Below are 16,720 nucleotides of genomic sequence, written 5' to 3'. Positions count from 1 at the left end.
GAATTCAAGGTAAAGAGCGGCAGCCGTTTTTGCTTTCTTGTGTCGGTGTGTCTACCTACCGTGTGATAGTGAAATTGTTTCCCCGACGCGACGTAGCAACTCTGTCCTACGAAGAGATTTTGTCTGCTTTGGATGCCTATTTTAAAGAAACAGTAAATGTAGTTGCAAAACGGTATACGTTTTTTCGTACAAAACGTACGGCCGGTCAGACTAACAGGGAGTGGGTTGCAACTTTGCAAGGACTTACTAGAGACTGTGCGTTTGCCTGTGAATGTGGCCTCCCATATTCAGATACTATGGTGCGTGATGCAATTGCACAGAACGTTTCTGATGTTCGCATACGGGAACAGATTTTGAAACTCGTAAATCCCTCCCTGCAACAAGTGATAGACATATTGGACAGGCAAGACACACTTGACTTTGCTCAGGCATCATTTGAAACTTCGCCAGCAGTGTGTCACATTAATCGGCCCGCCCGGCCCGCTGCACGGGACGCTAAGCGGCCCTCGCGCCCGACTTCGCTGCGGCCGCCTCGCTTGCAACCACGTGCGCCGCGTAAGCAAGCAAATGCAGTGAAATCTTGCCCGCGGTGTGCCACTAGACATTCGCGTGAAAATTGCCCGTCACGCCAAGCTATTTGCTTTTACTGTTACAAGAAAGGACATGTACAAAGTGTTTGCCAGAAAAAGTTAAGATCAGACAATAACACAAATTCCAGGCCCTTTGCTTCGCGCAGGAATCGAACCCAGGACAATCAGGCTCGTGGACCTTCGCCCATGGACATTCATGTAGTTCATGCCCGCCCGTCCAGTGACACTTTAGCTAACAGTGACTGTGTTCGTCCCACCCAAAGTGTGCGTCGACGTCGCCGGAAATCCCGTAAAGTTGCAAGTGCTTCTGGACCTGTCTCAGTTCAAATTGCACGAGACAGTCGCTCTTGTCGTCAACAAGACAATAAACTTTTTGTGGACTTAGACTTTGCAGGAAAAGTGATCCCATTCCAGCTCGATACCGGAGCTGCAGTTTCGTTGCTCAATCACGACACGTACAAACAACTGGGCCAACCGCCATTGCGTGCCGCAAATGTTACGTTAACTAGTTACTCAGGACAGCACATACCTGTGTTAGGACAGTGCAGCCTTATTGCAACATACAAGGGACAGACAAAACTTGTGTCATTTTATGTTCTTCGTTCCTCTAGTGCCGTGAACTTGTTTGGTTTAGATTTGTTTCAATTGTTTAATATGTCTATTGTAAATCACGTCGCAGATGTTGAAGTTGAAAGAGTCGCATTCTCGGGAGGACGCTTTGTTGCTCTTTTTGTCCTCATATCGCTCTCAGCCCCGCGATGGTCGCTCGCCGGCTGAGTTGCTCCATGGTCGTCCTCATCGAACTCTGATGTCTTTGCTGCATCCGCCACATCGGGTTCCTGTGCAGCGGCAGACTCCTGCTTTTGTTCCTGGCGACGTTGTCTATTATCGCAACTATCGCGGTTCACAGCGTTGGCTCGCAGGGCGCATTCTTCGCTGCCTCGGCCGCGCGATGTATTTGGTTTTGGGGGCCTCTGGTGAGGTGCGTCGGCATCTCAATCAGCTGCGCCTCTGTCGTCGCCTGGGTTCTGCCGCTCCCCGTCTGCTTTCAGCGACGGAGCCGTCGGGTCAGCGCCTTGGGGACCCATCTACTGGCTCGCCTCATCCCCAGGTGTTACCGACGATGCCTTCCATTTTGCCTCATGGCGTCGCGCCGCCGCAGCCGCCGCCGGCGCCGCCAGCAGCGGACGCTTCGCTGCAGCCGCCTCGCGCCTCCCTGGGTCACGCGCCGCCGCTTGCTTCCCGTGACCCGCCGTCCTCCGCCATGGACCTCTTGCCGGCTCCGGACCAGATGTCGTCTTCGCCCGTCGGGTGCTCCGACCACATGGAGGTCGACCCCGCGGCTCCTCTTATATCATTCCGTGCGCAAACACCTCATGTTGACGTGCACCCTGGACTAGGTTTGCAGGCGTTTCCTAGCTCCCCTCGGACCGAATGGCCGGGTGCGGGTGGCACAGCCTCGCCTGTTGTTAGGCTCCCCACCTCATCGCATACGTCAACATGGGGTCCTCCCCACGGCGGGCGGAAGCCTTATCTCACGACCGTTCGCCGATTTGCGGGGGAGGAATGTGGTGTCACCGCTAGACACCACACTTGCTAGGTGGTAACTTAAATCGGCCGCGGTCCTGTAGTACATGTCGGACCCGCGTGTCGCCACTGTGTAATCGCAAACCTAGCGCCACCACATGGCAGGTCACAAGACACGGACATGACCTCGCCCCAGTTGTACGGACGACATAGCTTGCGACAAGACGTATCACGTCTTCCTCTCATTTGCCGAGAGACAGATTAAATAGCCTTCAGCTAGTCCATCGCTACTACCTAGCAAGGCGCCATGTGTATCATTGCTAATTGCTTACTACTATGCAAGAGATGTATTTCAACAAGAACAAGACTACATTAAAGTTAAGTATATTAAAATCTCTCTTCGTTTCTTTATAGTTTTCATCCAGTCTCCTGTTTCAGAATTTACGCCCGTCTGCGTTAGTTTCGCGTGCACCTAGCCACTCATTGTGTCGAGACCTTAGGGAATCGACACAACAAACGGCATTACCTTTTTAGTAACGGATTAATGATAAGCGAAGTTAACTTTGTGACTAACGTTGCGGTACACAGATATGTTACAGAACCGCATCACCCCTAGCCTATGGGATAAATACCTGCTGGAATGTACGACGTTAATGCAGGATGGCAGCAGACCGTATTATTCGTTTCGGACCTCTTGATAAGTATGGAAGTGTGATTACGCATGTCAATTACATCGCGATTACGGGCAGCATGGGGTTCACGCCTGAGCCTCAGGACGTGCGCTAGCAGCACATGTCGGGTGTTTCAAGCGTCAACTTCGCGTCTTAATATCTCGGAATGTAATGGGAATATTGCGATGCAATCAACGCCGTTGTGTATGTGCTTTGTCATGCTATGGATTGCTGAAGAAAAAATATAGGAGGTCCATTTAAAAAAAAAACATAAGTTTGTGTTAAAAAACACATATGCTTTCGTTTTAGAATGTTTCCAAATATGTACATTCATGGGCCCCAGCCCTGCATTGATACTGGTGAAAGTCGTTTTCCAATAGCTGTTATTGTTCCAGAGATATTTTGGGTGTACAAGATAGCTGGGACACCCTGGGCTGCAGATTCCTCGACTTGCGCCATAGGGTGGTGGGGTTTCGGGTTCCGCTGGATAGGTCAGGAGTCCACTACATGCAACAAGCGGCTACACGGGTAGCAGGGGTTGTGTGGCGTGGGCTGGGCGGTTTTTTAGGTTAGATGTCCTTGGGCAAGTACAGAAAGGGCAACAGCCTCAACGGGTGCGGGGCAAAGTCAGGACATGCGGGGACCAAGCAGCAATCGGTATTGTAATTGTCAACTGTCGAAGCTGCGTTGGTAAAGTACCGGAACTTCAAGCGCTCATAGAAAGCACCGAAGCTGAAATCGTTATAGGTACAGAAAGCTGGCTGAAGCCAGAGATAAATTCTGCCGAAATTTTTACAAAGGTGCAGACGGTGTTTAGAAAGGATAGATTGCATGCAACCGGTGGTGGAGTGTTCGTCGCTGTTAGTAGTAGTTTATCCTGTAGTGAAGTAGAAGTGGATAGTTCCTGTGAATTATTATGGGTGGAGATTACACTCAACAACCGAGCTAGGTTAACAATTGGCTCCTTTTACCGACCTCCCGACTCAGCAGCATTAGTGGCAGAACAACTGAGAGAAAATTTGGAATACATTTCACATAAATTTTCTCAGCATGTTATAGTCTTAGGTGGAGATTTCAATTTACCAGATATAGACTGGGACACTCAGATGTTTAGGACGGGTGGTAGGGACAGAGCATCGAGTGACATTATACTGAATGCACTATCCGAAAATTACCTCGAGCAATTAAACAGAGAACCGACTCGTGGATATAACATCTTGGACCTACTGATAACAAACAGACCCAAACTATTCGACTCTGTATGTGCAGAACAGGGAATCAGTGATCATAAGGCCGTTGCAGCATCCCTGAATATGGAAGTTAATAGGAATATAAAAAAAGGAAGGAAGGTTTATCTGTTTAGCAAGAGTAATAGAAGGCAGATGTCAGACTACCTAACAGATCAAAATGAAAATTTCTGTTCCGACACTGACAATGTTGAGTGTTTATGGAAAAAGTTCAAGGCAATCGTAAAATGCGTTGTAGACAGGAACGTGCCGAGTAAAACTGTGAGGGACGGGAAAAACCCACCGTGGTACAACAACAAAGTTAGGAAACTACTGCGAAAGCAAAGAGAGCTTCACTCCAAGTTTAAACGCAGCCAAAACCTCTCAGACAAACAGAAGCTAAACGATGTCAAAGTTAGCATAAGGAGGGCTATGCGTAAAGCGTTCAGTGAATTCGAAAGTAAAATTCTATGTACCGAGTTGACAGAAAATCCTAGGAAGTTCTGGTCTTACGTTAAATCAGTAAGTGGCACGAAACAGCATATCCAGACACTCCGGGATGGTGATGGCACTGAAACAGAGGGTGACACGCGTAAAGCTGAAATACTAAACACCTTTTTCCAAAGCTGTTTCACAGAGGAAGACCACACTGCAGTTCCTTCTCTAAATCCTCACACAAATGAAAAAATGGCTGACATCGAAATAAGTGTCCAAGGAATAGAAAAGCAACTGGAATCACTCAACAGAGGAAAGTCCACTGGACCTGACGGGATACCAATTCGATTCTACACAGAGTACGCGGGAGAACTTGCCCCCCTTCTAACAGCCGTGTACCGCAAGTCTCTAGAGGAACGGAGGGTTCCAAATGATTGGAAAAGAGCACAGGTGGTCCCAGTCTTCAAGAAGGGTCATCGAGCAGATGCGCAAAACTATAGACCTATATCGCTGACGTCGATCTGTTGTAGAATTTTAGAACATGTTTTTTGCTCGAGTATCATGTCGTTTTTGGAAACCCAGAATCTACTGTGTAGGAAACAACATGGATTCCGGAAACAGCGATCGTGTGAGACCCAACTCGCTTTATTTGTTCATGAGACCCAGAAAATATTAGATACAGGCTCCCAGGTAGATGCTATTTTTCTTGACTTCCGGAAGGCGTTCGATACAGTTCCGTACTGTCGCCTGATAAACAAAGTAAGAGCCTACGGAACATCAGACCAGCTGTGTGGCTGGATTGAAGAGTTTTTAGCAAACAGAACACAGCATGTTGTTTTCAATGGAGAGACGTCTACAGACGTTAAAGTAACCTCTGGCGTGCCACAGGGGAGTGTTGTGGGACCATTGCTTTTCACAATATATATAAATGACCTAGTAAATAGTGTCGGAAGTTCCATGCGGCTTTTCGCGGATGATGCTGTAGTATACAGAAAAGTTGCAGCATTAGAAAATTGTAGCGAAATGCAGGAAGAGTGGCAGCGGATAGGCACTTGGTGCAGGGAGTGGCAACTGTCCCTTAACATAGACAAATGTAATGTATTGCGAATACACAGAAAGAAGGATCCTTTATTGTATGATTATATGATAGCGGAACAAACACTGGTAGCAGTTACTTCTGTAAAATATCTGGGAGTATGCGTGCGGAACGATTTGAAGTGGAATGATCATATAAAATTAATTGTTGGTAAGGCGGGAACCAGGTTGAGATTCATTGGGAGAGTGCTTAGAAAATGTAGTCCATCAACAAAGGAGGTGGCTTACAAAACACTCGTTCGACCTATACTTGAGTATTGCTCATCAGTGTGGGATCCGTACCGGATCGGGTTGACGGAGGATGTAGAGAAGATCCAAAGAAGAGCGGCGCGTTTCGTCACAGGGTTATTTGGTAATCGTGATAGCGTTACGAGATGTTTAATAAACTCAAGTGGCAGACTCTGCAAGAGAGGCGCTCTGCATCGCGGTGTAGCTTGCTCGCCAGGTTTCGAGAGGGTGCGTTTCTGGATGAGTTATCGAATATATTGCTTCCCCCTACTTATACATCCCGTGGAGATCACGAATGTAAAATTAGAGAGATTAGAGCGCGCACGGAGGCTTTCAGACAGTCGTTCTTCCCGCGAACCATACGCGACTGGAACAGGAAAGGGAGGTAATGACAGTGGCACGTAAAGTGCCCTCTGCCACACACCGTTGGGTGGCTTGCGGAGTATAAATGTAGATGTAGATGTATATCACTCCCATGTTGCACCCATTAAAACTAAGAAGCTTAAAATAAACTATTAACAACTTCACAGAGGGATACAAGTAATCAAATTTAGCACATATAATCTACGAATGGCACAGTAAACACAGTGAAATAATGAGCACCAGCCTCAGAATGATTTATGCAGTATAAATTTAAGCATCAAATATATTTTTACGTAGGGATGTAAATCAGTTGGTTGACTTTATCTGTTTCAGTTTTCCTTGTGGTGTGAGATAGGTTGTTGTTCAGTGCTTGTAAGGAACAAATGAATGTAACTGTAAACTGGATATATGTGTAATACATTACTTAGAATTGTTGGCAATATGTTATTGTTTGTAGATAATTTTAAGTGGCATAATCAGCAGCTTCTTCAGTTCTTGCATTAATGTGCCTCTTACCTTTTGTGTGTAGAAAACGACTGCTCATCGAAGGTTTGATGATGACGTACCATCAGAAGTAAAACAAAGACGACTGATTGAAATGGTTTCTGCATTTCGTGATGAGGTTTACAAATTAAACCAAGAGAAAATTGGACAAGTTGAGCTTGTTTTAGTGGAAGGTGTAAGTATTTAACATTTTCTCAACAGTAAATGTTAATTATCTTACTAATCTGCTTTTCAATTGGTGTCTTAATATCAGATTATAACTTCACCGTGAAATCAGAACATAATTAAAGTTAATTTGACTGTACCGGAAAGATGGAAAGTACAAAGGAGATCAGTACCTAAAGTAAAATTCTTTTTAGATTCTTATATGTTTAAGGCATGTCTTATCTTCCACTGTGTCTGCTGTTAGTTATTTATAGCATTTTCATTTGTACATGTATGGTTTACCAGATTTGGATACTATTTGCTCTTTTCACACAATGTAAAAGCAGGAAACATTGGAAAATGTGAAACATATTTTACTTGATCACTACATGACTAAAAAAATTTAAGTGTGATCAGATGTGATTCCTGTCTGTCTGTTTGTATTCTTGACCTCTTTTTCCTTCTGGAATTATTCAAATATATTGTTTCTTTCCATAAAATGAAATGCAGTTATGATCCAAGAAAAATTGTTTCATATCCATTGAATGAAAATCTTCAAATCCTGCCCAGTTGTCTCAATTTAATTTTTTCTAAGTGCTTATAAGTGATAAATATATATTTCTTCAGCAGTGCTATGACTGACTTTTGCTTTCCCCTTTGTCAATTGGGATGTTGTGATTTACAAGCACGATTTTGCTGTTAATACCAGACAACAGCTGTGCATTTGTTTAGAGATTCAAATTTATCTAACCTTTGATCTGTAGATCAAATTTGCATTCCAGTTGACTGCTTCAGCAGTTCAAATGGATACTAGTTGGAGTGTACTCTTAGTCTCAAAGTGTGCAGTTAGTAACATTATGAAATTACAATCTCATCATTAGAATTATTTTCATGTACTTTTATAATTCAGAGACTTGAATCAGTTTCAGAACGGATAGTAAAGTACCAGTATTGTTTGGGACAGATGTGAGTATTGACACTGTTTGAGATACGAGAAAAACCTATTCAGACTGACTGTTAAATCTCAAACAGTGTTGAAAGAGTGTGTGCCACAGAAATTACAGAATTGTTCATTTAAATCATTCTTTTCAGAGAAATAAGCTTCTCTTCCACACCAACTTAACGCTAACAAATAAGTAACGATGCATTAATCTTAATACAAACGAAGGTCATTTCCCAGTTTCATGTACTTGTTCTTCAGATTTAAAATGAAATATTCTTAAGATTATGTTGAAACTGATTGGAATTAATTTACAGCAATGCTCTCAAGGTAGTGGGTTGTGCATTTTTCATTTGCCACACTAAGACATGAAAGGGAGACTAATTGCATACAGTACTGAGTTTGACTGTTATTGATTCAAAACTTCAAAATTTTTCTCTCAGTTGCAGTGGAACCCCACAGTGAGCATAATTCATTCCAGAATCTTACCCATAGCACAAAACGCTTGTTAAGTGAAAAAATTTATCCTATATAAATTAATGTAAAATATGATAATGCGTTCCATGCAGAAAAAGTACTAAAAGTTTTATCTTATTAATGCTATTTATTCAAAGCAGATTATGCATACAGTGTTATGTACTTTAGTATTCAAGATATGTAACTAATACTTTTTTACTAGAAGCTATCCATAGTCATTTGTTTCTGTCAACACTTCAACACTTGGTGAAAAAGTGACACAGTATTATCGACAAATACATTTGTAATATGCGTAGTCACTGCTTTATTGGGGTGATGATTTCCAATGTATGATGCAACCGATTACCATGCTTTCAGCATTTCTCTTACTGTGCCAGGAGATTGCTGCTTTGGTGTTACCACTGCCTCCTCCTCCTCCTCCACCTCCTCCTCCTCCCCCTCCTCTTCCTCTTCCTCTGAAGAAGCCCTCTCCACAGCTTCCTTCTGTGAAATGCAGTGAAACTGCATAAGCTCTTTGGTGGTCATCTCTTGGCTGTGATCTCCCACACTCTCATTGATATAATTGTTATCCATGTCTAGTCCCATGCTCTTCAAATGACTCAGAGTCACATTGACAATGCACTTCAGCCAAAGCTGCTTCCAAGCAGAAGTGAAAGTTCTCTTTGTAACTCCTTCTCACACCTCTTAGGTCATCTTGACACAGGCAACAATGTTGAAGTGATATTTCCAAAACTCTCTGAGAGTGAGACTGTTAGCTTCAGTCAACTCAAAGCAGTGCTCGAAGAGTGCTTTAGTGTAGAGCTTCTTTAAGTTAGAAATAATGTGCTGGTCCATAGGCTAGAGTAATGGAGTGGTATTGGGAGGCAGAAATTCGATCTTGATGAATTGAAATTCTTGAAGGATATGATCTTGTAGGCCTGGAGAATGGGCAGGAGCATTGTCCATAACAAGCAAGACATGGAGTAGCAGATTCATCTTATGCAAATATTTTTTCACCGAAGAACCAACACTTCATTGATCCAATCACAAAAAAGATCATGCATCACTCAAGCTTTGTTGTTGGACCACCATCTCACATTTAACCTACTCTTCTGGACTTTGCACTTCTTGAAGGCTTGTGGAGTTTCTGAATGGTAAACAAGCAGCAGTTTAATTTTCAACTCTCCACTTGCATTGGCACACAATAGCAGTGTGAGATGGTCTTTCATTGGCTTCTGACTAGGTAATGCATTCTCCTCTGCTTTGGCACTTTTTCCAGAATAAATCCGTCTCATCAAAATTAAAAATCCTGTTGCAGCAGATAATCCTCAGAATCTATGAGCATCTTGAAGTTGCTGATGAAGTTCTCTGCAGCCTTTGTGTCAGAGCTGGCTGCTTCATTGTGCCTCACAATGCTGTGGATGATGGTTTTTCTCTTAAACTTCTTGAACCACCCACAGCTTCCCTTAAACACGTCTTCTGCTGCTGCTGCTGCTGCTGCTGATCCTGGAGTTGTGTTAATGAGGTCAGCAAAAATCATTCTTGCCTGCTCACAAATGATGTTTTCATTAATAGTGGTGCGTTGCAATTGATTTTCATTTATCTATATAAGTAGCAACCTTTTGGCAACATCCAGAATATGAAACCACTGTTTAGGTACTCTTCTCACTCCCCTTGAAGCATCTATCTACTTAGTTGTGTCCTTGTTCCCTTGTTCTTGAAGAAAGTGCGAATAGTTAATGTAGACTGATTGTAAGTGCATGTTAAATCAGCAGCACTCACATCACGTTCACATTTTTCAGTGATTTTACATTTCATTTCTAAGGTTATTTTCTTTCTCTTATGGTCATCTTCTTGGCCACTTTATCTTCGGGTGCATTTCTATGAAGATTATTAAAATTTGCACACAAAAGCACACTGTGTGAACTGAAGTTTAGAAAAATGTGTGATCACAATCAGTACTAAGATTGTAGCAGCAAGAGCACTAAACCCAGACAGAAGTACGTACTAAAGACATTGTTCATATGCTGCTGCCGACAATGAAAGGTGTTCATATTCTTGAATGCTTCTCCACTGCATGTAAACGGCTGGTGAAGCCACACTACATTGTCGTCACTTGTTATGTGAAACATCGCTTGTTGAGCAAATATTTTGTTTTGCTAATTATGCGAGTTGTGTGTTATGGGAGGTAGTCGTTAAGCAAGGTTTCACTGTACTCTACTGTATCCTGCTACTAGGGTATGTCAGTGTGAGTGCGCTAAATGTAGTGTTGCCACTTGTGTGTACTTCAATCAGCAGCCAACTTCTTTAGTGTGGGCTGGCCACTAGGTGCCACCTGTATAAAGTGTGCACACGTCACGGTCTTCGCTGGGCTGCCTACTGGTGACTTGCACCTATATACTTACGGAGCAGCACTGTGTCAGTCTCACCATGTTCTTTTAGTTTGTACAGCTCACATCTGCTGTTGTGTTTATCACTTATGTTGCACCTTCTGTATGTCATTTTTTTCTTAACTTTCCTCCTTTCTTTTTTTAACACAAATATGGCTTTATTCATAGACCTGTGAACAAAAATGGACATAAGCCTCTCGTGACTTCACATGTAACAAGACAAGCAGAGATTGTGCCATGTGCATGCTTTCTACAGGTGGCCAGCCCACACTGATACAGTTGGCATTTGATTTAAGTACACACATGTGGAGACACTATACTTAGGACACACACCCACATGCACTAGTAGCAGGATACAACATACTCATGCTACTTTTTTCTGTTTTTTTTTTCTTTTTTTATCTTCCATGAAGTATAAAGTACTATCTGCATGCTCAGACTTATTTTCACATATTTACTCCATAATTCAGCATTCCAATTATTGTTGTGGAGTTTCCAGTAACACTCTGTTCTGTGTATTTTGTCATTGTTGTTGTTTTCTGTACATGTTGTAAATGGAACGTATCCACCCTTATCATTCAGATTTTTCTCTTCGGTCATTTTAACTTAGACTGAATTTGCTCAACTTTGTGATATTCATTCAAGTTACTTTAATTATTTTTTATGAAGTCAATTTTAATAACCAGCTCATTTTGGTTACAGCCAAGTAAGAGGTCAGTGAAGAATTTAGCTGGAAGGAATGATGGAAATGTCAAAGTCATCTTTCCTGCTACAGAAATCCCTCAAAGCAAGATGTCATCACAGAGGAAACAGGTTGCGCCTGGTGACTATGTTGCAGTTTTGGTGAGTCAATACTTCATGGAAAATGCAAAGCGAATCTTAGATTTTAGTTGTTAAGAAATTCAGAAAACCACAGCCAGTTACTGATATTTTGCAACTCGCACTAACATTCTACAAATCAGTGTGTGGGGTGTTAGATCCCTTAATTGTGCTGTGGGGTTAGAAAACTAGGTTGAAGTTAGATATACTGGGAATTAGTGAAGTGCAGTGGCAGGCAGGACAGGTCTTATAGTCAGGTCAGTACTGCGTTATAATTATGTAATCAGGTAGCAGTAATGCAGAGAAAGTCTAATAATTATTAAAAAAAGAGAAATATGGGTAACATACTATGAATGGTATAGTGAACACATTATCATAGCAAAAATAGACACAAAACCAACACCCGTCACAAGTTTATATGGCAACAGCTATCTCTGTAGGTGGCGAACAGATTGAGAAAATGTATGATTAAATAAAAGAAATAATTCAGATATGGAGAGGAAAATTCAGTTGTGCTGGGAGACGGAAATTTGATAGTAGCAAGAGTAAGAGAGAAAAATAGTAAGAGAATATAGACTACAGGAAAGGAGTGAAAGAGCAACCTGTCAGGTAGAATTTTGCTTGGAGCATAATTTAATCATTGCTAAAAAGATGGTTTCAGAATCATGTGAGAAGGTTGTATATGTGGAAGAACTAGAGACATGGTAAAGTTTCAGATTGGTTATATAATGGTAAGGAAGAGATTTTTAAACTACATTTTAAACTATAAGACTTTTCCAGGAGCAGATGTGGACTCCAACCCCAATTTATTAGGTATGAGCTGTAGATTAAAATTTAAGAACTGCAAAAAGGTATGAAACTAAGGAGGTGAAACTTGAATAATTTGAAAGGACCAGATGCTGTTGGGAGTTTCAGAAAGAGGTAGGCAATGTTGCATTGAAACTGGGGAAGGAAATACAGTAGAAGATGAATGGGTAGCTTTGAAGGATGAAATAATGAAAGTAGATGATGATCACCTGGACAAAAAGACAAGAACTAGTTGAACTCCGTGAAAAACACAAGAGATACTAAATTCAATCAACAGAAGCAGAAAATATAAAAACGCAGGATTTACAGAAGAATGGAAAAATTGATAGAAGCCATCCTCGTGGGAAATCTGTGTGGGTTTCAGAGAAATGTAGTAACGCGCAAGATAATGTTAACCTTACAACTTCTCATAGGAGATAGGTTAAAGAAAGGCAAACCCATCTCTATAGCATTTGTAGACTTAGAGACATTTTTTGATAGTGTTGACAGAAGCACACTTTTAGTTAGCTACTAATCCACAGATCATTTGAACAGTTTTTTTATTGAAATGAAGTGGAACGAGTCAGTTTACAAGATGTGAATACATGATTAGTGTTAACATTAATGAACACATTATTTTTTAATCACACTCATGCAACTACCTCTTTTTAGAGGCTACTAGTTTTTAAATAGAAATTTGTCCATGGAAATTCAAGAAATGACTTTAGTATAGATTGTTGTTGTTGTTGTTGTGGTGGTCTTCAGTCCTGAGACTAGTTTGATGCAGCTCTCCATGCTACTCTATCCTGTGCAAGCTTCTTCATCTCTCAGTACTTACTGCAACCTACATCCTTCTGAATCTGCTTAGAGTATTCATATCTTGGTCTCCCTCTATGATTTTTACCCTCCACACTGCCCTCCGATGCTAAATTTGTGATCCCGTGATGCCTCAGAACATGTCCTACCAACCGGTCCCTTCTTCTTGTCAAGTTGTGCCACAAACTCCGCTTCTCCCCAGTTCTATTCAGTACCTCCTCATTAGTTATGTGATCTACCCATCTAATCTTCAGCATTCTTTTGTAGCACCACATTTCAAAAGCTTCTATTCTCTTCTTGTCCAAACTATTTATTGTCCATGTTTCACTTCCATACATGGCTACACTCCATACAAATACTTACAGAAACGACTTCCTGACACTGAAATCTATACTCGATGTTAACAAATTTCTCTTCTTCAGAAACGCTTTCCTTGCCATTGCCAGTCTACATTTTATATCCTCTCTACTTGGACCATCATCAGTTACTTTACTCCCTAAATAGCAAAACTCCTTTACTACTTTAAGTGTCTCATTTCTTAATCCTCCTTTCAAGACACTGTCAATTCCGTTCAACTGCTCTTCCAAGTCCTTTGCTGTTTCTGATAGAATTACAATGTCATCGGCGAACCTTAAAGTTTTTATTTCTTCTCAATGGATTTTAATACCTACTCCGAATTTTTCTTTTGTTTCCTTTACTGCTTGCTCAATATACAGATTGAACAACATCGGGGAGAGGCTAAAACCCTGTCCCACTCCCTTCCGAACCACTGCATCCCTTTCATGTCCCTCGACTCTTATAACTGCCATCTGGTTTCTGTACAAATTGTAAATAGCCTTTCGCTCCCTGTATTTTACCCCTGTCACCTTTAGAATTTGAAAGAGAGTATTCCAGTCAACATTGTCAAAAGCTTTCTCAAAGTCTACAGATGCTAGAAATGTATGTTTGCCTTTCCTTAATCTTTCTTCTAAGATAAGTCGTGAGGTCAGTATTGCCTCATGTGTTCCAACATTTCTACGGAATCCAAACTGATCTTCCCCGAGGTCGGCTTCTACCAGTTTTTCCATTCGTCTGTAAAGAACTCGTGTTAGTATTTTGCAACTGTGACTTATTAAACTGATAGTTCCATAATTTTCACATCTGTCAACACCTGCTTTCTTTGGGATTGGAATTATTATATTCTTCTTGAAGTCTGTGGGTATTTCGCCTGTCTCATACATTTTGCTCACCAGATGGTAGAGTTTTGTCATGACTGGCTCTCCCAAGGCCGTCAGTAGTTCTAATGGAATGTTGTATACTCCCGGGGCCTTGTTTCGACTCAGGTCTTTCAGTGGCTTTCAAACTCCTCACTCAGTATCGTATCTCCCATTTCATCTTCATGTACATCCTCTTCCATTTCCATAATATTGTCCTCAAGTACATCGCCCTTGTATAGACCCTCTATATACTCCTTCCACCTTTCTGTTTTCCCTTCTTTGCTTAGAACTGGGTTTCCACCTGAGCTCTTGATATTCATAAAGTGGTTCTCTTTTATCCAAAGGTCTCTTTAATTTTCCTGTAGGCAGTATCTATCTTATCCCTAGTGAGATAAGCCTCTACATCCTTACATTTGTCCTCTAGCCATCCCTGCTTAGCCATTTTGCACTTCCTGTCGATATCATTTTTGAGACTGTATTCCTTTTTGCCTACTTCATTTGCTGCATTTTTATATTTCTCCTTTCATCAATTAAATTCAATATTTCTTCTCTTAACCAAGGATTTCTAGTAGCCCTCGTCTTCTTACCTACTTGATCCTCTGCTGCCTTCACTACTTCATCCCTCATAGCTACCCATTCTTCTTCTACTGTATTTCTTTCTCCTAGTCCTGTCAATTGTTCCCTTATGCTCTCCCTGAAACTCTTTACAACCTCTGGTTTAGTCAGTTTATCCAGGTCCCATCTCCTTAAATTCCCACCTTTTTGCAATTTCCTCAGTTTTAATCTACAGTTCATAACCAATAGATTGTGGTCAGAGTTTACATCTGCCCCTGGAAATGTCTTAAAATTTAAAACCTGGTTCCTAAATCTCTGTCTTACCATTATATCTGATACCTTTTACTATCTCCAGGTTTCTTCCATGTAAACAACCTTCTTTCATGATTCTTGAACCAAGTGTTAGCTATGATTAAGTTATGGTCTGTGCAAAATTCTACCAGATGGCTTCCTCTTTCATTTCTTACCCCCAATCCATATTCACCTACTATGTTTCCTTCTCTCCCTTTTCCTACTCTCGAATTCCAGTCACCCATGACTATTAAATTTTCGTCTCCTTTCACTACCTGAATAATTTCTTTTATCTCATCATACATTTCATCAATTTCTTCATCATCTACAGAGCTAGTTGGCATATAAACTTGTACTACTGTAGTAGGCAAAGGCTTTGTGTCTATCTTGGCCACAATAATGTGTTCACTATGCTGTTTGTAGTAGTCTACCCGCACTCCTATTTTTTTTATTCATTATTAACCTACTCCTGCATTACCCCTACTTGATTTTGTATTTATAACCCTGTATTCACCTGACCAAAAGTCTTGTTCCTCCTGCCACCAAACTTCACTAATTCCCACTATATCTAACTTTAACCTATCCATTTCCCTTTTTAAATTTTCTAACCTACCTGCCCGATTAAGGGATATGACATTCCACGCTCCGATCCGTAGAACACCAGTTTTCTTTCTCCTGATAATGTCCTCTTGAGTAGTCTCCGCCCGAAGATGCGAATGGGGGACTATTTTACCTCCAGAATATGTTACCCAAGAGGACACCATCATCATTTAACCATACAGTAAAGCTTCATGCCCTTGGGGAAAAATTACGACCGTAGTTTCCCCTTACTTTCAGCCGTTCGCAGTACCAGCACAGCAAGGTCATTTTGGTTAGTGTTACAAGGCCAGTTCAGTCAATCATCCAGACTGTTGCCCCTGCAACTACTGAAAAGGCTGCTGCCCCTATTCAGGAACCACACGTTTGTCTGGCCTCTCAACAGAGACCCCTCCGTTGTGGTTGCACCTATGGTACGGCTATCTGTATCGCTGAGGCACGCAAGCCTCCCCACCAATGGCAAGGTCCATGGTTCATGATTAGATTAAAAACTGGTTTTTTGCCTGTCAGACATTTCGTGTTGGTAAATGCTCAAAAATTTGTGTTGATGTATGTTGAACTCCTCTTTGAGCCACTGACAGTTTTAGTACTGCGCAGTAAAGCTAATTTTTTCATTTGGAGTTGTATGGCGATCACTGTTCTTCTGAAATTGTGATGTATTATTTATGATGAATTTCTTTAATTCATATGTGTATTTGAAATTATTAAGGTAGCAGGGATAAAATACATGTAGTGAAAGGTTATATCCTTGTTGTACAGGAACTAGACTACAGTTACAAAGAGTCAAAGTACATGAAACAGAAGTCCTAATTGAGAAAGGACTGAGGTAGGATTGCAGCCTATCCACAGTGTTATTCAGCCTGACAAATATGCAAGCATTAAAGGATCCAAAGAAGAATTTGGAGAAGGTATTAAATTTCGGGGTAAAGTAATAAAAACCTTGAGGCTTGCCAGTAACATTGTAATTCTGCCTCAGAGATCAAGGAGTTGGATGTGTAGATGAGCCAAATTGATAGTCTTGAAAAAGGTTATAAGATGAGCAACAAGAAAAATAAAACCAGGGCATAGGAATGTGGTAGAATTAAATCAGG

General features: G+C 41.5%; 1 protein-coding gene across 1 annotated transcript in view; it reads left to right on the top strand.

The window, feature by feature from the left end:
- Window positions 1-16,720, top strand: part of LOC126236183 (CDK5RAP1-like protein) — a 130,318-nt gene that overhangs the window by 83,957 nt on the left and 29,641 nt on the right. Inside the window, exons 7-8 of the mRNA XM_049945283.1 lie at window positions 6,665-6,814; window positions 11,272-11,412. Coding sequence (XP_049801240.1) covers window positions 6,665-6,814; window positions 11,272-11,412 — 291 coding nt within the window. The remainder of the gene's footprint in view (window positions 1-6,664; window positions 6,815-11,271; window positions 11,413-16,720) is intronic.

Source organism: Schistocerca nitens, chromosome 2, assembly GCF_023898315.1.
Source record: "Schistocerca nitens isolate TAMUIC-IGC-003100 chromosome 2, iqSchNite1.1, whole genome shotgun sequence".
NCBI lineage: Eukaryota > Metazoa > Arthropoda > Insecta > Orthoptera > Acrididae > Schistocerca > Schistocerca nitens.
Note: the sequence above shows the minus strand (reverse complement) of the source record. Positions and strands in the feature narration are given on the sequence as shown.